General features: G+C 45.2%; 1 protein-coding gene across 1 annotated transcript; it reads right to left on the bottom strand.

Moving 5' to 3' along the window:
* Positions 1–227: 227 nt before the first annotated feature.
* Positions 228–4,101, bottom strand: LOC123395561 (ATP-citrate synthase alpha chain protein 3). Its single transcript, XM_045090575.1, has 11 exons — positions 3,904–4,101; positions 2,667–2,843; positions 2,331–2,573; positions 2,132–2,183; positions 1,932–2,046; positions 1,760–1,841; positions 1,290–1,385; positions 1,109–1,210; positions 909–1,025; positions 685–801; positions 228–471 (listed from the first exon to the last, which is right to left on the bottom strand). Exons 1-11 carry the CDS (start codon positions 4,000–4,002, stop codon positions 400–402), a joined length of 1,272 nt encoding a protein of 423 aa, XP_044946510.1. The 5' UTR covers positions 4,003–4,101; the 3' UTR covers positions 228–399.
* Between the last annotated feature and the right edge of the window lie 23,396 nt (positions 4,102–27,497).

Genomic DNA, 27,497 nt, shown 5'->3' with positions numbered 1-27,497 from the left:
ATCTTTTTTTTTTACATGATTAAGACATCTTCTTTGGTGCCAAGGAATAGCTGCATTTTTTCACAAGTAGGTACAAAGTTTGCACCCTGAAAGCCTGAAATCACAGTGCAAACACATCACACGCCGCTCCACCAGGATGTTGCGGAGACAACAGACCCAAAAACGCTGCAAACCTGGAGAAGTCGGGTCGCTTTATCTTGATCTCGTTGTGCCTCGGCCCAAAGGAATCAGAACCGCAAAGCAAGATATATATTATTGCGTAGTTGTGTTACAACAGTAGTTCCTTTCCCCCACAAAACCGATCTTTCTCTGTTTGCTTCACACGAACAGTTCTTTATACTAAATGTATATGGAACAAAATGGACACAACTGTAAACACCGGAACTATACAATGACGAATCATGCTTCAGCCATGACGTAATCAATGGCTTGCTTGCAGATTCCAGTCATTGTGGCCTCTGGTCCATAGACCTGCAGTTAAGTGTTGAACAGAATTAGCACGGCTGGTATGGGGATGGGAATGGCCAAACAATTTCTTTTCAATTAAAATAAATCCACAGCTAACAGACTCCCAGATCAAGTATGGAATGGAAGATATGAGTTGAGAAGCTGAGGTCATTCATTTCTCAATAAAAATAGGGACTGTTCGTCCGTTTTCACCTAAAAGAGCTTACAAGATCATACCTCAATTGGAAGACCAAGCTCTGATCCTAGGGCTCGCATTTTGGCGAGTCCAGTTTGGTAGTTTGGACCACCTCGCCGAACATAAATGTTCACCCTTGCAGCCTTTAATTTGGATTCCTGGCACCAGATTTGGAAGCAAAGTAATAAGATGGGTGAGGGTTTCAATGCAGACAGCTGAGTGGTTGGGAAATAGAACAGCAATCGAACCAAATGGTCCAACTTACCTTCTCTCTTAAAGCCCGAATGATGCCACTGAATGTAGCAGCGACATCAGTGAAGTTTGCGATACCCCCTCCAATGAGAAGAGCTCTCTTCCGGCCATCAGGATCAGCAGTGGCACACTACACAGTTCAAAAATGATATTCAGAACAGAAAAGATGAACATAATATGCAGAGCAAAGCTATAAGATTCCAGGTTCCTTACATCCAAAACCACTCTAGCATAATGCAAAACCTCCTCCTCTTTGGGAGCTCCACTGTACTCGGCATAATTTCCTAGCTCTGAAGCATATCCCAAATCTCCAACCTGGCAATCGGATGTGTCATCCATCAAGATTAACATTAAAACCTAGCTACAGAAATATCTGGACGATAGTTAAGTTTACCGTGTCAGCATATATGACACTAGCACCACCACCAGCAACCATAGTCCAAATGCGACCTTTCGGGTTAAGAACAGTGAATTTCAGTGATGCGCTTGTCTGCAAGAATAAAAAACATGTTACTTGAACGAATTTCCATTCAATATTAAACCAAATACGACTGCACATGCTACTACCTCCATTTCAAAATACATTGAACATTAGGTTTGTCGTAAGTCAAAACTTTTTGAAGTTTAACTAAGTTCATAGAGAAAAATATCAACATCAACAATACCGAATCAAAATCATTAGATTCATCAAGAAATATATTTTTAACTTGTATTTATTTGGTATCACAGATGTTAATCTTTAAATCTATAAAGTTGGTCAAAGTTTACAAGAATTGACTTAGGACAAAAATCATATGCAATGTATTTTGAAATGGAGGGGTAATGAAGTGGACTTAAAAAATGTAAATTAAAGAAATATGATACCTTCTCATCCAGTTCATGGATATAACTTTCTGATGGGCTCAGGACTCTTCCGAAAGGTAGAGGGAACTCAATGTTACCCCACCTGTAAATTGGAAAAAAGGTCAGAGTTATTATTGCAGGGATAAAATAAGCACTCAGGGTCGCTAAGCTAGACTTGAACCCTGAACCGTACTTCTTAAAGTTCTTGAATGCAGCTGTGTCATCCAGTTCACCTCTCATGTCGAGAGGGTATGGTTCACCATTTACCAGGGTGAATGGGTTCATCTCCATAAATGAGAAATCCAAGTCTGAGAAAGAATTAATAGTTATAACATGATTTCAATGGCAAAGCAGCAAGTTCAATTTATATGCATATATGCAAGTGCGAGCTACCTTGGAAAACAGAAAATGACCCTCTAATGAAATCGCCTATTTTTGTGCGGACCTGAAATTAAGACATAGATTGTGAATGATGGTTAATGCAGAACAAGATAACTATCAGCAGCAGCCAAGAACTTCTTAAATATAAGGAACTAAAAACATTACAAATGGCATGATATAAGTAACAACATAGTAGAATGCACAATCTTACTTCCAAGGGAAGAGTGGCAATCAATGGAGCACATGCATCAAGTGTCATTGGCTTCTCTGTTGGAAGAAAGATTGTCTTAACCTTGTCCCAGTTCTCCTCAATCTCAATACCACCACACTCTGAGAAACTAATTGTGCAACCAAGCCTGTCTGACACAATTGAGAGATAATACTCTTGATCGTGTGGCACAAATGGCTCGACTATGAATGTTGTAATTGGAGCCTTACATCCACCCATCTCGACCTAGACATGTAAGCATATTCAGATGGGTTAGAAATAGTTCTCCTTATCAAGATTGATGGGAGAAGTATGCCATGACGTTAGATGTGTAACTACCTCAACTCCTAACCGCTCCTTGACAAATTGGCGGACTTGAGCAAGATCTAGGTTGAGGGCTACAAGGCCACTCTTCCCACGCTTGCCAAACAGCATGTCAGGTTTAACAACCAACTTCATCGACGAGAGCCATGGCTCCTGGTTTGAAAGCTCCGTGAAATCCGTTGATTGTGTCACCTTACAAGGAGCAAGTTACAAATTTCAGAAACTGAACATATAATATCAAACATTAAGTTATTAGTACAAAATAAACTAACACAAGACCCAAAACATTTCAATCATGAACTATGTAATTCAAGCCAGTTCTTTTCAACCAGTAAAATTGGCTAATGTAATGTTGAGAAAAGGCACTACCTATAGAAAGAAAAATCATCACAGATTTTTTTGCAACTCTCTGTTTCACTCGGAAATAAATGAACTGACTGCTCACTGATGAAGAACTGATATTTTACAGGATGACATGAATTCTATGATGGACACCATCAAACTAAATATAATGCTAATATTGCCGGTTCGAAGTTAAATCGCACAAAGGTTGACAGTACAAACTTCGCCGGCAACACCTTGACATACATTCAGGTGAAGAAATGACCACATGGACCTATTACAGGCAGAAAAAATCCCAGCTAAAGACTAATTGGTTCACCTACAGGCTACAGCCCTTAAAACTTCGATGAACAGACAACATATACTTGATAAAAAGATAACCTACTAGACTCCAACTAACATCACAACAAAACAACAGATCTAATGAGGGGTGTTACTTTTATCGGTCAATGAAACCCTGAGGGCGACATAGAAACACGGATTGTTAGGCAACACCACTGGTGAAACCCCACATCACGGATTTTTCCTTCTGCACAGCAAAGTCCACAGCTCATGTGCATGATTGTTGCAGAGTCTCCGTCTCGCACGTACATGCTCCGAGCCAATTATCCAAATACACTGGCATCCTCTAAGTTCTGGCGATTGCAAGTCGGAAAGCCTAATGCCCCGTGAATTCCACATTTTTAGTCTCTTCCAGTGTCAAATACCCACCCAATTGGCAGTAGAAACACGTTTTATCCGAAAATTCTAGCACGACTCCCACATGCTCCTGAGCTGAACCCCGCGCGCCGGCCCAGGGACGTCGAGATCCAGCGACCAGCCCGCGGGATCCACCCAATCACGAGCCGATTCGAGAAGAGGAAGAAGCGCGCGCGCGCACGGGCGGAGGAAACAGAGAGGGGGTCATCACCTGCGCGGAGAGGATCTGGAGGTCGATGCCTGCGAGGCGCTTGAGGTGCTCCTTGAGGAGGCGCTTGGAGTCGTACTCCCGGATCTTCTTCCGCGCCATGGCCTCGCCGACGCTTCTCTAGGCGGAGGACAGGTAGGTGGACGCTGTGGTAACGGTGGATTGTAGTACTGGCGCGCCGGAGCTTGAGGCGCGGGTCGCACCAGGACGGGGTATATATAGGCAGCACTGGTTTCACTGGCTGCTCCAGTTTGGTGCTGGGTAGATGGGATCTGGGTCGCTGGCGGGCGGTGGTTGTGTCGTGTCGTTGCTGTGTTTTTCAGCTTACTCCAGTTTGGAGCTAACTTGCAATGGCTCCTGGGGGCTTGGGTGGACCCGGCGCACATACAGTGCATTGGAGCTGGCACTATTTATGCCGCTGCTTTCTTGGGACCATTTTATGAAAATGGACTTTCACATGGCTTTATAGATAAAACAGCATGATAAAATACAAAATTTGCTTTCGCATCCGCTCACGGATAGAGCGACCAGTTCGTGGACACGGATACGAAAAACGGACATCCAATGACACCCGTATATGTTCAAACACTGTTTAAACATATCAGACGAACTTCACTCATACCGGATGGTACACATACAAGCCGGACCGGAACATTTATGTATCAGGCACACTTTAACTAAAACCTATTCGCACTAAGGTAAAACGACTCCACGGCCATCGTTGGTGGATCTCCATTCCCACGACATGAATACCTTAAACTAATCTACGGTCGGCCGCGACGGATCTAACTTATCTTTCTCATGTCCGACAGCCCGCTCATCGGTCTCTCGTGAGCCTCGGAGGTATATGCTTCAGCGAAAAGGCAAGAGTAGCCTTCGCTTCCCCATGTTCGACAGTTGTCGGTGCTAAAACCGACGGATCTCGGGTAGGGGATCCCAAGTTGTCGATGTGAGCAGGATGATAACATGAGAAAATAGGGACACGATGTTTTATTCAGGTTCGGACCCTCTCGAGGAGGTAAAACCTACATCCTGCTTTTGATATAGTGATCATGATGGAGTACAGAATACAATATGATCTATCTCTAGTTGGTATGATGGAATTCTAAGCTCTTAACCTCTAAAAAATGTGCCTCTACAGACTAAACCCCGCGGCTTATACGGGCACTAGGGTACCTAGGGTTTACACATGGTCGGTTGCAATCTAAGGATAAACATGCCGATCATTTAAACACACCTTGAATTATACGCCAAGTCTTCGGGGATCTTCACATTGATTGCACCGGGGGCGAGGGCATACAAGACCCAGCTACGAGTTATTGGTGGGTCCCCGACCCGACCCACGAATGGCGTGTCGACGTGGTGTGTACCCCCTAGCCCAGGACACAATTAGTAGCCCCCGAACTAGTCTTCGAGCCAAGGACATCGGGCCTCTCTGGGACAACTTCACAATCCTAAGGCTTCGGCTTCGTAGACGAGTTCCACCTTTCTTGTGAGCTCCCAAATCCAAGGATATGCTTGGTTCCACGGTTTTTCAGGCCTTCCCTATTGCGACCATGTATTTTTACGTGATAGTCGACCCTAGATAGTTAGAGATATCCTTTAACAAGACCCCACCCTTCTCGGTACCATTTTATTTTTGACAAGGCCGAGGCATCTTTTTAGCTTGGTCGTGAAGGCTTACAGAAAGAGACTTCAAAGTGCGTTATATCGACTAGAGGAGGTGAATAGGCATCTTTTATAAATTCGTCACTGAGGAAAATCCTTGTGAGGAAAGTCCTCAGTCACGAACTGCGTGCAGCGGAATAAGTACTCACGCAAGTGTGCAAAACAACGATAGCATAGTCGTCAGAGTGAAATGGAACATTCAGTTTGCACAAGTAGTGTGTTCAGGATATGCAGGTGAAGAATTTGAGGTCAGGAAATTGTGAAATTCTTGAGTCAAATTCTTCAAACAGTAAAAATCAAAGTATTCAAGCAGTCCTTGCTGTATTCTCCTTGAGCTAAGGACACATAGTCCTCGCCCAACACTCATGGTAAGTCTTCAGGGCAAACTAAAACCACACAAACTTGGTCACCCGACAATCCACAATTCACTGCTGGATGCTCTAGACCATGACGCCTAACCGTCTCGAGGATGCACATACCTCAAAGGTAACAAGTGTCGGTTCCACACAGGACCAATCTCTTTAGTGACGCTCAATCACTTTGGGGGTTTTGGGTCTTGGTTTGGGTGTTTGGGGGTTTTTCCTCACAGATGATTTTCTCTCAAAGTCTTCGAGGAATGGGTTGCTCTCAAATGACAAGTGTCAGTTTCTCTCGCGGAGCAGCCAACTGACTAGTGGTTATGGGGGCGACTATTTATAGCCAGGGAGCAATCCCGACATGATTTAACATAAATGCCCCAATGATATGACCGTTATGTGGATAAGGTGAGGGACAGATGGCGCGAGATGCAGCAACGGTCAGAACGTTTCAACTGTGGAAGTCCTCATGTCGCTCACGTTCCTCACTGGTAGCTAATTCGCACTAGCGAAAACCTAACTCCTTAGTTAGAGCAAATTCCTTAGAGACTAGAAGATCTTCGTCTCTATCATTGAAGAATTTGACTAAACTATAAAAGGTTTCCAAAGGCTTCACTCTAAGGATTTGTATGTTTTGGCTTTCAGATGAGCATCACTTGGAAACTTTTCCTCAGTTTTACCTCGACCCCCTTTAATAGTATGGTGGTCCTATAACCCAAATACAAGAAATGAAACTACGAAAACAAAAGTCTTCACGCTTCAAAGTCCCCGCATCAATTTCTTTACGGACACACCAATTTCCTCACTTTCAAAGCTCCAGCAATCCATTTATGGATTGGTGCAAGCATCTCGGAGTTGGAATCAACGCTTTGATGAGGTGATCAAGGCGTTTGGGTTTATACAAGTTTTTGGAGAAGCTTGTATTTACAAGAAAGTGAGTGGGAGCTCTATAGCGTTTATAATATTATATGTGGATGACATATTGCTGATTGGAAACAATGTGGAGTTTTTGGTAAGCGTAAAGGATTACTTGAATAAAAGTTTTTCAATGAAAGACCTAGGAGAAGCTGCTTACATATTAGGCATAAAGATCTATAGAGATAGGTTGAGGCACCTAATAGCTCTTTCACAAAGCACATACCTTGGTAAAGTTTTGAAGAAGTTCAAAATGGAACAATCCAAGAAGGGGTTCTTGCCTGTGTTACAAGGTATAAAGTTGAGTAAGACTCAATGTCCAGTAACTGCAGAAGATAGAGAAAAGATGAGTGTCGTCCCCTATGCTTCAGCCATAGGGTCTATCATGTATGCAATGTTGTGCACAAGACCGGATGTCAGCCTGGCCATAAGTATGGCAGGCAGGTTTCAAAGTGATCCAGGAGTGGAACACTGGACGACGGTCAAGAATATTCTGAAGTACCTGAAAAAGGACTAAGGAAATGTTTCTCGTTTATGGGGTTGACGAAGAGCTCGTCGTAAAGGGTTACGTCGATGCAAGCTTTGAGACTGATCCGGATGACTCTAAGTCGCAAACCGGATATGTATTTGTTCTTAACGGGGGTGCGGTAAGCTGGTGCAGTTCCAAGCAAAGCGTCGTAGCTGATTCTACATGCGAAGTGGAGTACATAGCTGCCTCAGAGGCGGCCAAGGAGGGTGTGTGGATGAAGAAGTTCATTTCAGATCTTGGAGTAGTGCCAAGTGCACTGGATCCAATCAATATGTTTTGTGACAACACTGGTGCCATTGCTCTAGCCAAGGAACCAAGGTTTCATAAGAGGACCAGACACATAAAGTGACGCTTCAACGCCATCCGCGATTACATTGAGGACGAAGACATAAATATTTACAAAGTGCACACGGATCTGAATGTTGCAGATCCGCTGACTAAACCTCTACCATGAGCGAAGGATGAACAACACCAGAACTCTAGTACAAGTGGGAGACTGTTGGAAATATGCCCTAGAGGCAATAATAAAATAGTTATTCTTATATTTCCTGTTTCAAGATAATCATTTATTATCCATGCTATAACTGTATTGAATGGAAACATAAATACATGTGTGGATATATAGACAAAACTATGTCCCTAGTGAGTCTCTAGTTGACTAGCCTGTTGATCAAGGATGGTTAAGGTTTCCTAGCCATAGACAAGTGTTGTCACTTGATGACAGGATCACATCATTTGGAGAATGATGTGATGGACAAGACCCAAACTATAAACGTAGCATATGATCGTGTCATTTTGTTGCTATTGTTTTCTACATGTCAAGTATTCATTCCTATGACCATGAGATCATGTAACTCACTAACACCGAAGGAATGCCTTGTGTGTACCAAACGTCGCAACGTTAATGGGTGACTATAAAGGTACTCTAGAGGCATCTCCGAAGGTTTCCTTGACTTAGCATGGATCAAGACTGGGATTTGTAACTCCGTGTGACGGAGAGGTATCTTGGGGCCCACTCGGTAATACAACATCACATACAAGCCTTGCAAGCAACGTGACTAAAGAGTTAGTCACGGGATCTTGTATTACGAAATGAGTAAAGAGACTTGCCAGTAACGAGACTGAAATAGGTATGGAGATACCGACGACCGAATCTTGGGTAAGTAACATACCGAAGGACAAAGGGAATGGTATACGGGATTATATGAATCCTTGACATAGAGGTTCAACCGATAAGATATTCGTAGAATATGTAGGATCCAATATGGACATCCAGGTCCCACTATTGGATATTGACCGGAGAGTGGCTCGGGTCATGTGTGCATAGTTCTCAAACCCGAGGGCCTGCACACTTAAGGTTCGGTGACGTTTCGGTATAGTTGAGTTATAGGTGCTGGTGACCAAAGTTTTGTTTAGAGTCCCGGATGAGATCCCAGACGTCACGAGGAGTTTCGTAATGGTCCGGAAACGAAGATTGATATATAGGAAGTTGGTATTTGGATTCCGGAAGGATTTCAGACATTACCGGGAGTGTACCGGGAGTGACGAATGGGTACCGGGGGTCCACCAGGTGGGCCCACCACTCCCCAAGAGGGCCACGTGGACTTAATGGTGGCACAACAGCCCTTGATGGGTTTACTAGTCAACCAAAGAAAGCCCATGAGGTAAAAAGTGGAAAAACCAAAAGAGGTGGACAACTTGGGGAGGAGTCCTACTCCAAGTAGGATTGGAGGAGAACTCCTCCTCTCCTATTCGGCCGAGCCCAAGGGGGGTTCCCTTGGTGCTCAAGGCTAGCCCCTCCTTCCTCCTATATATATACTAGAGGTTTGATGGTTTTTGAGACACAATTTCAGCCACATGCTACCCTCTCCTCTAGTTTGTAGTTCTTTCTCTAGCTCGGATTTCTGCGGTGCTTAGGCGAAGCCTTGTAGGAATAGATCACCACCATCACCGGCGCCCCGTCACGCTGTCGGAGAACTCATCTACATCCCCGTCTCTCTTGCTGGATCAAGAAGGAGGAGATCGTCATCGAGCTGTACGTGTGCTGAACACGGAGGTTGATGGGGACATGTACCTAGGGTAGGGTCATAGGCCATAGGTCAGACAAAAGACACCGACTAGATGAAGACGGTACTTAAAAGTCACTCGGTGCGAAGGCACTCGGATTAAATTTACATCCACACGACAACCCAAATGCACTCGGAAGGATTCCAGTCGGTACTGAAGATCAACAGTCACCCACGACGGCCAACGGACACACGTTCAACCAATGGTCTTTAGTAGCATTTATTACCCACTTACGTTATAAGTAACGTATATCTTTAACTCATATTGATTGAGCCCTTAGATGCTGAGGTATTGAGGAGAGGTGGCGCACTCTATATAAGCCACCCCTCCCCTCTGGCACAAGGGTTTGCACCCCCTGTATTACACAAAACCACCCTGCAAGAGCCCCCGAGCACCTGAGACGTAGGGCTGTTACCTCCAAGAGAGGGGCCTGAACTCATACATCTTGCGTACAATCTTGCCGTAGCTAGGACTCTGCCCTCTTCATTCGTACCCTACACCTCTACTGTCAGGTTTATTCCCACGACAGATGGCGCCCACCTTGGGCAGGCGTCTAACCGACTTCCGATAAGTTAGCATTTTTTTCACTCTTCATCATGTCTTTCGGCGACAATTCGTTCATGGGTAGTGAGATCCATTTTGGCGCCCTCATCTTCGTCACCGACGACTCGGCATGGCTCCCAGAAGCGCCACTCGACGTCGAGACACTTCCAGTCCGTGGAGGGACGCACTTCTATGCAAACTCCTTCCGCGTTCTCCTTATGTAGTCGTTGACTCCGTTGTCGGCTCTTCACTCTGCTGTACGTCTCCGCAAGCGATCCGGTCGCTCTCGACTCCAGCGGTGGGTGAAGCACGCGGTGGCTCGTCAGGCGTTGTCTCCGTCGACCCCTCAGGTTGCAGCCATCGAGCATGTTGTACCTCTTCAGGACCTGATCCACTCGGCGTTAGTCCAGTCTGACGTTCCTTCTGAGTGCGAGAGCTGCAACCCAGCAGTAGAGGTCTTCATGGCGGAATCCGCAGAGAGCCCATCCGGGTTCAGTCGCGGCGATCATGAGGTCGGTGAACCGTCGTCAGGACGCGGTCGATTCCGTCATCAAAATTCCAGTCGGTGTCAGCGACAACTCTTCTCACGCGACCCGCCAATACTGAGGTATATCGTACTCCAGCACTTAATGTCGCAATCGCAACCAAAATAGCAGATTCAATCCAGCCTTCAGATTCAAAGGCAGACAGAGGTTTAGAACAGATTCGCGCTTTGCTTCAAGCAGCACAGCAGCAGAATTCGGCTGTTTCATAGTCGATCAATAGATTGCATATCAATTTGCCAAGGGTGGATACAGTCCGGTCAGTATACAGTCCACGTTCACCCCATCATCACAGATACGAAAGTTACTGGGAGTATCAGCACAGAGACCAGGGTCGGAACCAACTTCCCCCTCGTAATCACCGTGATGACCGCCGTCGAGTGCATTCTCCTTCGAGGAGCGACTCGTATGTGCCCGACACTATGATGAACGGCGCCCATTGGGCGATGAGCGGAACCCTGGATTTGATGCAAGAGATGTGCTGGCATAGAGAAGGATTGACAGAGGCAGAGCCTACCGGGAAGGTCTCTACAGAGATCAACCGAGTGGAAGTGGAACCGCATTCTCTGGTCTCGAGTGTTTCAGTAGAGCAATCCGCTCTACTGATATCCCTCCTAAGTTCAGGTTGGCGACTAGAGTCAGTAAGTTCACATGCGAGTCCAAGCCTGAGACTTGGTTAGATGATTACCGAGTTGCAGTACAGATTGGCGGCGGCAACGACAATGTTGCAATGAAGTATTTGCTCCTGATGCTGGATGGCTCGGTCCGTGCATGGTTGAATCAATTGGCTCCTTCAAGTATGTACTGTTGGGAAGATCTGGCCCGAGTGTTCATCAAGACCTTCGAGGGCACGTGCAAGTGTCCTGCTATCCTTTCTGAGCTACGACACTGCGTACAGAAGCCAAGTGAGTCCTGGCGCGATTACATTCAGCGATGGACCACCCTTCACCACACGGTGGAGAATGTTATCGAGCACCAAGCAGTCTGCGCCTTCAAGGCAAGTGTCAGGTATTTAGAGTTGTATCTGAAGTTTGGTCGCTCAGGCGACATGTCAATGAGTAAAATGATGGAGATAGCCACCCGTTATGCAAACGGAGAAGAAGAAGACCACCTCTATAGCGGCAAGGGTAAAGCAATCAACAACATTGGTGCTAATTCCAATCGGAAACAGAAGCGGAAGGTTGAAAATGCAACCCCAGCAGAAGCGACCGCTCTGGCAGTAGGAAAGTTTAAGGGAAAGGCCAAGGCACCATTCCCTCCGAAGAAATCCAAGATGTAGTCAGATGTTTTGGATTAGACTTGTGTTTTTCACACGAAGAAAGATGATGAAGGCAATTTGATATTGCCAAAGCATTCCACTCGACAGTGTTGATTGTTGGTTCAAGAGTTCAAGGGTTAGTCGAGTGGAAAAGAGCCTGAAGAAGAAGATAATGAAGACAAGGAGGACTTACCAAGGTCAATGCAACTCTGATGATTTTTGCTGATGTAGAGAGAAAAACTCGATTGAAAGTCATTAACAGGGAGGTCAACATGGCAGTACCAACCACCCCAATGTACCTGAAGTGGTCGCAGACTCCCATCACATTTGATCAGTCGGACCATCCAGCGGTTGTTCCGACTCCAGGTCGCCAGGCTCTGGTAGTCGACCCAGTTGTCGAAGGTGTTCGGCTCCGCAAAGTGTTGATGGATGGAGGGAGTGGGCTCAATATCTTTTATGTAGAAACTCTCAAGGGGATGGGCATTCTGATGTCCCGACTCAGCGAGAGTTCCATGTCCTTTCATGGAGTAATCCCATGGAAGAAGGCCAAGTCACTCGGCCAGATCGGACTGGATGTTGTTTTCGGCTCCGACCGTAATTTTCGCAAAGAGAAGCTAACATTTGAAGTGGTGTACTTCTAGAGTGCGTATCATGCTATTTTGGGTCGTCCTGCTTATGCACGTTTCATTGCCCGACCATATTACGTGTACCTGAAGATGAAGATGCTAGGCCCTAAAGGGGTTATCACTGTTTCCGGCAATCGGCAGAGAGCCGAAGGGTGTTTGCAGCAAGGTTCGAAGATTGCAGATCAGCAGATGGCCGTGGTAGAATTGGAAGAGTACCGGAGGACCGCCGACCCAGCTGACCTAATGCGCTCTAAGAAGCCAGCTTCTGAGTCGGCTTTTCAGTCTGCAGGAGAGGTCAAGCCAGTGAACATTCATCCGACTGATCCCAATGCAGCTCCAACCAGCATATCAACGACACTCGACAGCAAATAGGAAGCCGAGCTCATCCAGTTCCTCCATGAGAACTAGGACATCTTCGCATGGAAGCCTGCTTCCATGTCGGGTGTACCCAGGGAGTTGGCTGAGCACCATTTGCGAGTGGATCCGAAGGCAAAGCCAGTTAGAGAGCGCCTGCGACGATCTGTGTTAGAGAAGAGGAAAGCAATCGGCAATGAGGTAGTGAAGCTCTTGGAAACCAAATTAATTTGGGATATTTACCACTCCAAGTGGCTCTCGAATGTTGTCATGGTTCCCAGGAAGGATAATTCACTTTGCATGTGTATCGACTTCAAAAACGTTAAGAAGGTCTGTCTGAAAGACCACTTTTCGCTCCCCCGCATTGATTAGATTGTCGATTCAACTGCGGGATGCGAGCGTTTGTATTTTTTGGATGCTTACTCTGGTTACCATCAGATCCATCTATTTGGTCCAGATGAAATAAAAACAGCCTTCATCACCCCTTTCGGGTGTTACTGTTACATCACTATGCTTTTCGGTTTGAAGAATACTCGTGCAACCTTCATGCGCATGATCCAGAAGTGTCTGCTCAACCAGATTGGTCGAAATATTGAAGCGTACATGGATGATATTGTTGTCAAGTCGCGCAAAGGTTCCAACCTGCTCACTGACTTGGCAGAAACATTTGCTAATTTGAGAAAATATGACATCAAGCTTAATCTAGCTAAGTGCACTTTTGGCGTTCCTGGGAGTAAGTTACTCGATTTTCTTGTTTCCGAACGAGGGATCGACATTAACCCTAAGAAGATTGGCGCCATCGTCAGAATGCAAAGCCCTGTGCGATTGCATGATGTGCAAAATCTTACAGGATGTCTGGCAGCATTGAGCCGGTTTATATCTCGTCTCGGTGAGAAGGCACTGCCTTCGTACCGATTGATGAAGAAGTCGGATGTATTCTAGTGGAATGATGAAGCGGAAGCGGAGTTTGTAGAGCTCAAAGCTCTGCTTTCCACCCAGCCAGAGCTTGTTGCTCCTATAGATCACATCAACCAATCAAGTCGTCAGTACAGTCCTGACTATCGAGAGAGAAGAAGAAGGTAAAGCCTAAAGGTTCAACGTCCAATCTATTATATTTCAGAAGTGTTGATTCCTTCGAAGCAAAGGTATCCCCATTACCAGAAGGTTCTTTATGGAATATATTTGACAGCAAAGAAAGTAGCACATTACTTTCAAGATCACTCTATAGCAATCGTCAGTGATGCTCCCCTATCATAGATCCTTCACAATCGGGATGCAACGGGCTGAGTGGCCAAATGGGCTATGGAGCTGTTGTATTTGGATATTTGATACGTCTCCATAGTATCTACTTTTCCAAACTCTTTTGCCCTTGTTTTGGACTCTAATTTGCATGATTTGAATGGAACTAACCCGGACTAACGCTGTTTTCAGCAGAATTGCCATGCTGTTATTTTTGCGCAGAAATAAAAGTTCTCGGAATGACTTGGAAATTTACGGGGATTTTTATGGAATATATAAAAAATACTGGCGCAAGAATCAAGCGGAGGGGTGGAGCTGAGAGCCCACAAGCCCACCAGGAGCGCCCCCTAGCCGTGCGTGGCAGACTTGTGGGGCCCACATTGCTCCACCGCTTCCAATCTCAGCTCTATTTAGTCCCTTTCGCTCGGAAAAAAATCAAGGAGAAGAGTTCATCGTGTTTTACGATACGGAGGCGCCTCCACCTCCTGTTCTTCATCTGGAGGGCAGATCTGGAGTCCGTTCTGGGCTCCAGAGAGGGGAGATCGTCGCCATCGTCATCACCAACCTTCCTTCATCGCCAATTCCATGATGCTCTTCACCGTTCGTGAGTAATCTCATCGTAGGCTTGCTGGACGGTGATGGGTTGGATGCGGTCTATCATGTAATCAAGTTAGTTTTGACGGGGATTGATCCCTAGTATCCACTATGTTCTGAGATTGATGTTGCCACTACTTTGCCATGCTTAATGCTTGTCACTAGGGCTCGAGTGCCGTTATTTCAGATATGAACCTATTATGTTCTCGTCAATATATGTGTGTTCTTGATCCTATCTTGCAAGTTGTAGTCACCTACTATGTGTTATGACCCGGCAACCCCAGAGTGACAATAGACGGAACCACTCCCGGAGATGACCATAGTATGAGTTCATGTATTCACTAGGTGTTAATGCGTTGGTCCGGTTCTTTATTAAAAGGAGAACCTTAATATCCCGTAGTTTCCATTAGGACCCCGCTGCCACGGGAGGGATGGACAATAGATGTCATGCAAGTTCTTTTCCCTAAGCACGTATGACTATATACGGAATACATGCCTACATTACATTGACGAACTGGAGCTAGTTACATATCTCTCTGTGTTATAACTTTTGCATGATGAATACCATCCGGCATAATCATCCATCACCGATCCAATGCCTACGAGTTTTTCCTACTGGTCCTTGCCACGTTACTTTGCCGCTACTGCTGTCACTGCTGCTATTGTTACTTTGCCGCTACTGCTGTCACTGCTGCTACTGTTACTCTCTCGCTACTGCTTTCACTATTGCTACTGGTTACCGTTGCTACTGTTGCTATCATACTACCTTGCTGCTGATACTCTGCTACAGATACTAAATCTTTCAGGTGTGGTTGAATTGACAACTCAACTGCTAATACTTGAGAATATTCTTTGGCTTCCCCTTGTGTCGAATCAATAAATTTGGGTTGAATACTCTACCCTCGAAAACTGTCGCGATCCCCTATACTCGTGGGTTATCAAGACCATTTTCTCCCGTCAACGTTCTATTTTCTGGCGTCGTTGCCGGGGAAGCATAGCTCTATTCTCTGAGTCACTTGGGATTTACGTCTACTGATCACTATGAGGAATCCGAAAGATCCAAGAACTAAAGTCTTGCCCTCAACTACGAGGATAGGTAAGGAACTGCCATCTAGCTCTACACTTGATTCACCTTCAGTTATGAGTAAGTTTGCGGCACAACCTCCTGCTAGAAATCTTGATATGTCGCCTGTGCTTGATGATGCTACTTCTGCTGTCCATGATGCTTGTGATGATGCTATGCTTGATACTGCTTTGCTACTAGGTGCATTCCTTGATTCACAAATTGCTAGAGTTGCTGCTAGATGTGATGATACTTCTGAAACTGCTGATACTATTGAAGTAGAACGTGCTATTTTGCCTATTAGAACTAGCTCTCCTAGATATGAATTGCCTGATATGCCCGAGGGTTATGTTATGGAGGGAGAGATAGCTGAGGACTTTCTTGCTTGTAAGGATAGCTATGATGTTGAGAAATTACTGCGCAAGTGGAAAGAAAAATCTTTGAACGCTAGGATGAAATACGACCCGAAGTTTGCCACTTCGCCTATCTTTGTGACCGATAAGGATTATGAATTCTCTTTCGACCCTGAGTTAATCACTCTGGTCGAATCTGATCCTTTTCACGGTTATGAGTCTGAAACGGTTGTAACACATCTTACCAAACTGCACGATATAGCCACCCTATTCACGAGTGAGGAAAAGATCCCCCACTACTATATCCTTAAGCTGTTTCCTTTCTCGCTAAAGGATGATGCTAAGACTTGGTTCACTTCTCTTGCTCCTGGTTGTGTGCGTAGTCCCCAGGATATGATCTACTACTTCTCTGAGAAATATTTCCCTGCCCATAAGAAGCAAGCTGCCTTGCAGGAAATATACAACTTTGCTCAAATTGAAGAAGTGAGTCTCCCACAAGCTTGGGGGAGGCTCGTCCAGCTACTGAATGCTTTGCCTGATCACCCTCTTGAGAAGAATGAAATACTTGATATCTTCTATAATGGACTTACCGATGCTTCTAGATACCACCTAGATAGTTGTGCTAGTTGTGTTTTTAGGGAACGAACCGTAGAACAAGCTGAGATCCTATTGAATAATATCTTGTGCAATGAGAATGCTTGGACTATTCCCGAACCACCTCCGAAGCCAACTCCTAAGAAAAGAGGTATTCTATTCCTCAGTCCTGAAGATATGCAAGAAGCTAAGAAATCTATGAAAGAGAAAGGCATCAAATCTGAAGATGTCAAAAATCTACCACCTATCGAAGAGATCCATGGTCTTGATAACCCGATACAGGTAGTAGAAGTAAAATTTCTGCATAGATTCGATGAGAGTGATATTCCTTTTGATAAACCTGCTAGCCTATGCCTAGATGAATTTGATAAATTTGTTGCCAAACAACAAAGTTTCAATGATTATGTTAGCAGACAATTGGAATAGAATGCTCGTATGCTTAGTCATTTAAGTGCTTGTGTGGACAGAAATGTCAATGATCTTAAGCTCCTGAGTAAACATGCCTTTATGGTTACTACTCAGGTAGAACAAGTACTTAAGGCTCAGAATGACTTGCTCAATGAGTTGAATGACAGTTCCGTTAGAGTCATCACTAGAGGCGGTAGAATGACCCAGGAACCTTTGTATCCTGAGGGTCATCCTAAGAGAATTGAACAAGATTCTCAAGGAGTTAGCACTGATGCACCTAGTCATCCTAGAAAGAAGAGGAAAGATGATAGGGACCTGCACGCTAGCAATCCTGATGTTGTTACACCTGAGAATCCAAACGATGTCTCTGTTTGTGACGCCGAAACACAATCTGGTGATGAACATGAGCCTAATGATAATATCAATAGTGATGTTGATGATGATGCTCAACCTAGCAATGATAAAGATGTGGAGATTGAACCTGTTGATCTTGATAACCCACAGCCTAAGAATAGGAGATACGATAAGAATGACTTCGCTGCTAGGAAGCATGGTAAAGAAAGGGAACCATGGGTTCAGAAACCTATGCCCTTTCCTCCCAAACCATCCAAGAAAAAGGATGATGAGGATTTTGAGCGATTTGTTGAAATGATTAGACCTGTCTTTTTGCAAATGCGTTTGACAGATATGCTCAAAATGTCTCCGTATGCTAAGAACATGAAGGATATTGTGACTAATAAGAGGAGGATACCTGAGGTTGAGATTTCCATCGTGCTTGCTAATTATACCTTCAAGGGTGGAACTCCTAATAAACTAGGTGATCCCGGAGTGCCCACTATACCTTGCTCCATTAAAGGCAACTACGTTAGAACTTATTTATGCGACCTTGGAGCCAGTGTTAGTGTTATGCCTCTCTCTCTTTATCGTAGACTTGAACTGGATAAGTTGACACCCACTGAAATCTCTGTGCAAATGGGCGACAAATCAACTGCTTTCCCTATCGGCATTTGCGAGGATGTGCCTGTTGTGGTTGCGAACGTTACTATCTTAATAGACTTTGTTATTCTGGATATTCCTGAGGATGATGCCATGGCGGTCATCGTTGGAAGACCCTTTTTAAACACTACATGGGCTGTTATAGATTGCAACAAAGGCAATGTCACTTTCCATGTCAACGGTAATGAGCATACGGTGCACTTCCCAAAGAAACAATATCGAGTACATTGCATCAATGCTATCGAAAAAACTTCATTGATTCTCATTGGGAGATTTGAATGCACTATACCTACTGTCAAGATGAAGTATGATCTGCTTGTTGGGGATATTCACATCCCCATTGTAACGACTAAGATGCGGTCCTTTCCGGTTTAGGGGAACGAGGCCCCAAAGAGGAAAGAAGCGCATCTAAGCGTTTCGCAAGCAGGGTAACATAGCACATACATAATAATAGAATGACAATTAGGTATTCAACTGCCATCTCATACATAATATCAGAGTTCACATCACACATCCAAACAAGGTAGTTCCCCTACGGACTACAAAACATGAGTAATGACTATGCTACCCTGCACGCTTGCCCACGATCATGACCACGCCTCAGTCTTCTGGATAGTTCATGTACAGGCGGTCGTTCTCCTCATCGTACTGCCACGCTAGCTGCGTGCCGTCGGGATCACCTGTGTCGGGGGTACCTGTACCTGTTGGTGTTTGAAGGAGTCTGTGAGCTACGGGGACTCAGCAATCTATGACCTCGGTGCCAGAACTAGTCAAGTTATTAGGTAAGGAAGTTTAGTGTTTTAGGTTGCAGCATCCTAAGCTTTATAGTGGCTAACTTACGTAGAACATGTATTGAAGGTGGTCTATACTAGCGATCGATGATTAGCTGATCACTAAGTGATCCTGAACACCTACTTACGTCAATCATAACCCCACCATGTTCCGGGTCGAAGAGAGGTCTTCGAAGGGGACAGTCACGGTTACACACACAGTTGGCAATTTTATTAGATTTAGGTTCAAGTTATCTATAACGGGATGTTAACAAGTATTCCAAGTTTCCACATAACCGTGGGCACAACTTTCCGAAAGATTAAACCCTGCAGGGGTGCTCCAACTAGTCCATCACAAACAATCACGGTCCGCAAAGTAATCCTCTATCATGAATCTCGTGATCTCGTCGGATTACTTAGAGGAAAACCTCAACTCTAGGGAGAACCAAAGCTTCACCGGGATTCCTATACACACGATATATCGCTAAGGTAAGACAAGGCTAGTAGGACCTCCCGACGTGTCGACGACCGTGATAAGAGCCGCGTATCTCAGTCTCCGGACACGCCGGATGAGCACAACGTACAATGGCCTGATAGACATCTCCCAAGTTGCCCCGGGTTGGCCCCGCACACGACTCTAGTTTGGACCAACACTCATGAGGAGCACTGACCCGGGTTGTTGATTAATTCCTCGGGGTAGCTATTCCTATGCAGATTATTATTAAGTGATTAGCAAATTAACACCAATGTTGGGTCCTGCCGGACAAGTCTTAACACTACACGATTTATCAAGGGGGTCCCTATAACAACCCCGCACATGTTAGGAGCGATCAGTTATGGAATCAAACACCGGTAGCCGGTAACTATGGTGGCAATAACAGAGCAAAACACCCGGCAAAAGGCTAGGCCTTCCGTTATTTACCAAGTATATAGGTGCATTAATTAGATATCAGATTTAACATAATGATAACAACTCATGTTATCACGTGAGACAAGGCACCTGCAACTAGCAACGTTAACATTAGAAGCTTAGCAAAACCTACTTAGCCATTCAAGATTTGCTAGGAGGGGAAAAGTGTTTGGGTTTCATGGCAATATCAGGAGGCAATTATTTCAGTGGTAGGCAGAGAGCATATGACGAAGAAACGTGAATCTAGAATAACAAGTCTAGAGATGGAATCAAGATCATATCATCTTGCATGTGATGTCCTCAGCTTGAAACTACTCTTGTTCGTCCTGCACGTACTCTCCCGGATCCTCGTACTCGTTCTCTGATCCCGGTGCTACCCAACATAAAAATAGCATCCATTGAACAACAACACAACAAGATGCAACAAGCACATGATGCATGAGATGAAAATGAGCATGCATCTCTAATCTAGTCACTTGCACAAGCATGAGAAGCAAACACAAGTTCCTGGACAGAACTGCACTGCTATCTATACATGCATGAGGATGACATGAACAGATGCATCATGCGAAAACGATGCAAAAACATATAAAGAACGTAACGATCGGAGCTACGGATCAACGGGAAACAACGAAACAAGAAATGACATCCTACGTATCAAAATCATCACAACACACTGCAATGGCATACTTCTGGTATTCCCAGGTTGCCAAATCACAAAACAAACAAGAATGGATGGGGAGGTGTAAAGAAATATCACCACAACATCATCTATGCACTCACAAGCATCAAAACATCAAAACTACACAATCTGCTATAAACAGCATCATAGCAGTTTGAGGGCTTCATGCAAAGCACCTACATCCACCCAAATATGCCAAATAGGATACGTGGCCGAAGCTATCCAAGATTACTACAAGCATGAGAAAAAAGCTAATTCAAAGGAGTTTCATACAAAAAGTTACACACTTGCTAACTTGGACAAAAATATCAGTTTTCAGGGACTTAGTGAAAATTCCAGATTCTCACTAGCTGTTTATGCTCTGAAGCATTTTGACAGCACCCAAAACAATATATACACGGATCCAAATGGAATGAAAATTGACAGAGAGCTAGACAAACACAAAAGCTACAACTTCCCAGTTGATAGCCAAAGCTGATTCTCAACACATGGAGTTCTTCAAGCACAACAACCGGAGAAGAAAATATAAGCAGATTCTCACACTTAGCGAAAATCACAGATTTTCACTAAACTGGAATTTCAGCCACATGCCTACTTTGAGTTGGCACAACTTGCACACATGAACTCCTAAGCATGGAAAAAACCAACATGTGGTAGAGGGGTTCACCCTCTACTGCCACAACAAAGAATCAACCTCTTGGGCTCACCACATCTCATGGAACCAAGCTCTAAACATGGAACAAAACTGAAATATGACATTCCGAGAAAGTGTTCCAAAGTGGAATATGAACCAACCATTGGATTCCTGGGATGATTCTACCCTAAAAACATATATAATACCTATGTACTTGCATAGAACAAAATAGCACAAAGTTAAGAAGAAGATTAGCATGGAATCACATAGAGTGAATAGTGCATCATCACATGTGCTTGCACTACCTCATCACTTGTACATGCTCTTGCACATGTCCACAACACCAATGGTGCACATGAGGGGTAGACCTCATGCTCATGTGCCTTAGCACACCACCACACACCACATATCTCAAGAACCACATATGATAACACCTACCATGCTAGTTATCACACACATCTTAGCTTCACTCACATATGCACTTCTACACCTACACATATAAACTTGCACAAGTGCTTATCAAGGCACTCATTCCTTGGGCATGGGTGTGACACACACACATGCTCTCTCACACACACAAGGTATGTGTGTGTGTGTGGGGGGGGGAACCCACACACACACATACACCACACTCACATCATAGTGCACAAGATCATCACACAAGAGGATAAGAAGCACACACATATGCATCACTAGGCTAGTGCAAAACTTACATATACATGGATGGAGATACACATCTCCACATAAAAACCTAGTGCATACCACACATAAACATGATCTAGCTCACACTACACTACACTACATTACAAATACCTACACATATAATATCTACACATGCTAGCATATTCTAGGAACAACTATTGCTGGAATAAATCTAGCATTACAAAACTTGCCTCACAAGCCGCTGCAGCACAATATTGAAAGCAAAATAACACAAAAAAAGAAAGGGAAAAAAAAGGTCTGGGGGAAGGTTCGAACCCAAGACCCCCTGGATCTACAACACACTGGCAAGCCAGTCTGCTACTAGCACAAGCTCGAAAGAGCAAGGGGGACAAGCAAGGTAAAGCATGCCCCTGCGCTACTGTGCTACTGGGTTAAACAAGGGAATAAAAAGAGGGGTGGCGCCTGCGGGACTCGAACCCACGCCCTCAATCCAACACAACCACTGCACCACTATGCTATGCTACACAGACTTGACAAAGCAGGGGACAACTACAAGGTAATCTACCATGACGCCCTGCTCTGCTCTGCACATCGAGCCGACGACAGAGACGTCGCCGGAGCATGCTTGCTACTCCTACTACTGCGTGAGGGATAGTACACCTACGCTACTACACCTACTGCCCTGCTCTGCTCTGCACAACCCGAGCACAACCACAACACTGATCAACACATGCACTACAACACATGCAAACCATCACAACATCAACTGCACCTCGTGCTCGTCTCTGATCATAGAGGCACGGCCTCGATCCTTGCTGCAACTACAGATGGGAAAGGGAGGAAGGAGCACGGCTCACCCTACAAAATAAGAAGCGGGCCGATCTGATTGGAGAAGAAGCCCTGAAGACGACGAAGACGATCTGAAGAAGACTGAAGGTGTTCTGTCGCTGAACTGAAGAAGAGGAAGGAGATCGCCGGGTACACGTCGTGGACGAGCTCCTGCCCGTCGCAGTGGTCGCTCCCTGACCTCAACAACGGCAGGAATGGAGCACGGGCATCCTCCCCGAGCCCCCGGACATGCTGGCCGGCGCCGGAGACGACGGACACGCGGAGGACGACGGCGACACCCTTCTGTCTCTCTCTGCTATCGATCTACATAACTCTTACCTAGGTAGGAAGGAGAGATGAAGGGAGGCGGCAGCGCTAGGAGGGGAAAGGGAGGAACCCTAGGCCAAGGGGCACGCACGCCGAGGATTATATGAGGGCCTCGACGTCCGTGAGCCCTCATGGCGTGCTCTCTCTCTCTCTGCTGTATGACGGAAAGCAACGCGCTGGGGGGGGGGGGGGGGACGGCGTCAGGAAGAAGGCGGTCGTGCGCTTGGGCTGGCGCTAGGGAAAGAGAGGAGAGCGATGGGCCTGCTAGTGGGAGGAAGCCCACTAGTGGCGCCAGATAAGAAAGAATAAAACCTGTGGGGTTTTACAAATTAAAACAAATAGAGAAAGGAAAATAAAACCCTAGGCAAATCTGATGATGCTAAAAATAAAACAAACATACCCGTGGTCATAAGGAATTATGACCTATTTAACAAAAATAGAAAAGGGATCTTTGGAGCAACTAAATATTTGCAAAATAGAATTTGATCCTTTGTTTTGTGAATAATTGCACCTCACAAACCAAGCTTCAAACCAACAACTACATAACTTCACATCCACCACAAATGATACTAAATCATGGACATTTTTAAAACAGGGAAGGAACAAGTAAAACTTGACCTTGAGAAGAAAAAGAGGAAGAAGTTTTATAAAACCTATTGCAATCTACATAGCTACCTACTACAAGCAACACCCACTTCATACATATCATCAACACATCACACCACATGTCATCACACCATCACATAAGATCACAAGGCAACAAACACCATAGGCATGGATGAATGATAAATGCATGCATGCAAAGGGAGACATGGCAAGGTGACACATGAAATAACACATGCAATATGCTCTCATATCAATGACAGGTTGGACCCACATAGAGAAGGTTCCACATATGGCAAGTTACACTCTTGGGGCATTACAAACTCTCCCACAATACAAAAAAGATCTCGCCACGAGATCTAAGACTGAAAGAACTCTGGAAAATCAGAACGGAGGTGCTCCTCGCGTTCCCAAGTAGCCTCTTTATCGGAATGGTGTGACCACGACACTTTGAGAAATTTGACAGTCTTGTTGTGGGTCTTGCGCTCAGTCACCTCGAGAACCACAACTGGATGCTCACGATAAGATAGGTCGGGTTGAAGGTCGATGTCTTGAAGATGAACAGTGCGCTCGGGTGTCTTGAAGCATCTCCGGAGCTGAGAAACATGGAACACATCATGCACATTTGCAAAGTTTGACGGGAGCTCAAGCTGGTACGCAAGGTCACCTCTCTTGCCAACAACTCTGAAAGGACCAACGAAACGAGGTGCAAGCTTGCCTTTGATGCCAAAGCGCTGTGTACCCTTCATAGGGGACACCTTGAGGTAGATGAAGTCATCGAGCTCATAAGACATGTCATGATGCTTGCTATCATAATAGCTCTTCTGACGGGACTGAGCTACTCTAAGGTTATCACGAATGACCCGACATGTCTCCTCAGCTTCTTCTATCAAGTCATTCCCAAGAATCTGACGCTCGCCGGTCACGGACCAGTTGAGCGGGGTACGACACTTCCTGCCATAGAGAATTTCAAACGGAGCTTTGCCAGAACTAGCTTGATAATTGTTGTTGTACGAGAACTCAGTGAAAGGTAGGTAATCTTCCCACTTCATGCCAAAATAGATAACACAGGCTCTCAGCATATCCTCAAGAACTTGATTGACTCGCTCCACTTGACCACTAGTTTGAGGATGAAAAGCTGTGTTGAAGCATATCTTCGTGCCCATCGCAGACTGAAAAGAGTCCCAGAACTTGGAAGTGAAGATACTTCCGCGATCCGAAGAGATCATCATAGGCACGCCGTGCAAAGACACTATCCTGGAAGTGTACAACTCTGCAAGCTGAGCTGCTGAAATGGATTCCTTGATTGGAAGAAAATGAGCCACTTTACTCAACTTGTCGATGACGACGAAGATGGCATCATTATCCTTCTTAGACTTCGGAAACCCGGTGACGAAATCCATCTCAATATGGCCGAACTTCCACTCGGGAATGTGCAATGGATGCAAAAGACCTGCTGGACATTGATGCTCTACTTTCACCCTTCGACATACATCACATTCATTTACGAACTGAGCAATCTCATGCTTCATACGAGTCCACCAGAAGGTCTATTTCATGTCCTGATACATCTTGGAGCTTCTAGGATGTATAGAGAGCAAAGAGTTATGAGCTTCTTCCATGATTACCTTTCTGAGATCACCTTTCGAAACGACAAGACGATCCTCAAGGAACAACGTGTCTCTGGCATCAACACTGAAGCACTTATATTTGGGAAGACCCTTTGCCACGCCAATCTTGACTTTCTTCACCATTGCATCAAGAAGCTGTGCTCCTCGGACCTGATCTTCCAAGGTAGGAGAGATCTGAAGGTTTGCAAGAAATCCCTGAGGTACTAACTGAAGGTTGAGCTTTCTGAAAGACTCACAAAGGTCAGGCTGGAGAGGTTTCAGAATGAGACTGTTGCAGTAAGCTTTCCTGCTCAAAGCATGTGCCACGACATTAGCTATGCCTGGCGTGTACTCAACACACAGATTAAAAATCTTGGAGCATTTCCACCCAACGAGTTTGCCGGAGATTAGGTTAGGCTGAGTGAAGATGTACTTGAGACTTGTGATCGGTGAACACTTCAACCTTTCGTTCCAACAAGAGGTGTCTCCAAGTCATCAGAGCGTGTACCACAACTGCTAGCTCAAGATCATGCACATGATAATTCTTCTCCGCTGGCTTCAACTGCCTGGAGGTGTAAGCAACCACTTTCTTCTCTTGCATCAGAACTGCACCAAGACCTTGAAGAGAGGTGTCGCAGAACACTTGGTAAGGCTTGGAATCATCCAGAGGAACCAATAATGGAGTAGAGGTGAGCTTCTCTTTGAGTGTCCCGAAGGCCAACTGACACTCTAGAGACTAAGCATACTTCACACCTTTCTGAAGAAGACTTGAGAGAGGCTTATCAATCTTGGAGAAGTTCTCAACGAACCTTCTGCAATAGCTTGCGAGCCCGAGAAAGCTTCAAAGCTGCTTCACATTCTGCGGAGGCTCCCATTCAACAATGGCCTGCACCTTCGACAGATCAACTTTGATGCCCTCGACAGAGATAATGTGACCAAGATAGACGACTTCTTTCAACCAGAACTCACACTTGGAAAACTTGGCATATAATTTGTACTCTCGCAGCTTATCAATCACCAATCTGAGATGTTCTTCATGTTCTTCCTCAGTTTCAGAAAAGACCGGAATATCGTCGAGATAAAGCAAGACAAAGTCATTCTTGAACGGAGAGAATATGTAGTTCATCAATCGACAAAATGTCGGAGGAGCATTTGCCAGACCAAAAGACATGACCGTATACTCATACGAGCCGTCCTGAAAGCAGTCTTCGGAATATTCTCTTCGCGAATGCGAATATGATGATAGGCCATTTTAAGATCGAGCTTGGAGAAGATCTTAGCCCCTTTCAACTGTTCGAGCAACTGAGTTATGTTCGGAAGTGGATACTTTTTCCTGATTGTCTTCTTGTTCAATGGACGGTAATCGACACCGAACCGGTCCGTGCCATCGTTCTTCTTGACAAACAGAACTCCACAGCCCCACGGAGACGAGCTTGTTCTGATCAAACCCAAACGCTCCTGCTCATCGAGTTGCCTCTTAAGTTCCTTCAACTCTTCTGGACCCAATTTGTACGGCCGTTTGCACACATGCTCAGTACCTGGTTCAAGCTCAATGACAAATTCAACTTCTCGGTGCGTAGGCATGCCTGGCAGCTCTTCTAGAAACACATCTTCATATTCGCAGACCACTGGGACTTGCGAAATAGGATTAATCTCACCCTTTTCATTCAAAGAGAACAGATGGATTGTGTCATCGCGTGCCGCGAATATAATCACGTCCTCCGAAGAGTGAGTAAGCTTCACTTCTTTAGCTTCACAATCAATCGATGCCTTGTTCATGGCTAACCAGTCCATACCAAGGATCAAGTCAATCTCGGAATTGCCCAAGACAATAGGAGACGCTAGAAAAGAATAACTGCCCATTCTGACAGAAACATTTGGGACCCGACAATTGGAATTCATCAATCTCCCAGGAGAAACTACTGAGACCGGCTTAATCAAATCTTAACAAACAAACTCATGCTTTGCAAAGAATGGACGGGACATGAAGCAATGTGATGCACCAGAATCAAATAACACCTTAGCAGGAATATCATTAACGAGGAGGTTACCCATGATCACATCTGACGAGTTTTCTGCCTCAGTCGCATTCACCATGTTTACTCGAGCTGACCTGGGGTTGAACTTCATGAGAGCATTGCTTGGAGGTTTGCCTGGAGGAGGAGGCAGAAGACGGAGCTGAGAAGTGCACTTGTTAGCATAGTGAACTTTCTGCCCACACTTGTGACAGTAACCTCTGTTGGCTGACGGTACTGTGTCTGAGGAGGCCCTTGCTTCTATTGCTGGAATCTCTGCTGAAAGGCTGGGTTGGGTGGGTGGGAAGAACCACGACTACCAGAATGCTTGAACTGTTGCGTGTGCCGAGGAGGAGGAGGAGACACCCAAAACTTCTGTTGCTTCTGAACCACCTGAGTAGAGGAAGAGGAGCTGGAATCTCTGAAGCGCTTCTTAGAATTCTCCACCCC

This window comes from Hordeum vulgare, chromosome 5H, assembly GCF_904849725.1.
Source record: "Hordeum vulgare subsp. vulgare chromosome 5H, MorexV3_pseudomolecules_assembly, whole genome shotgun sequence".
In the NCBI taxonomy this organism is placed as follows: domain Eukaryota; kingdom Viridiplantae; phylum Streptophyta; class Magnoliopsida; order Poales; family Poaceae; genus Hordeum; species Hordeum vulgare.
This window is presented reverse-complemented; position numbering and strand designations above follow the sequence as displayed.

Bases quoted from the DNA above. Each gene is read 5' to 3' on its own strand.
- LOC123395561 (XM_045090575.1), bottom strand. From the start codon at position 4,002: ATGGCGCGGAAGAAGATCCGGGAGTACGACTCCAAGCGCCTCCTCAAG. The intron at 1,026-1,108 runs GTAAGGAACCTG...TGAACTGTGTAG, and splicing joins ATGCTAGAGTGGTTTTGGAT to TGTGCCACTGCTGATCCTGA. The intron at 472-684 runs GTATGATCTTGT...ACTTAACTGCAG, and splicing joins AGCTTGGTCTTCCAATTGAG to GTCTATGGACCAGAGGCCAC.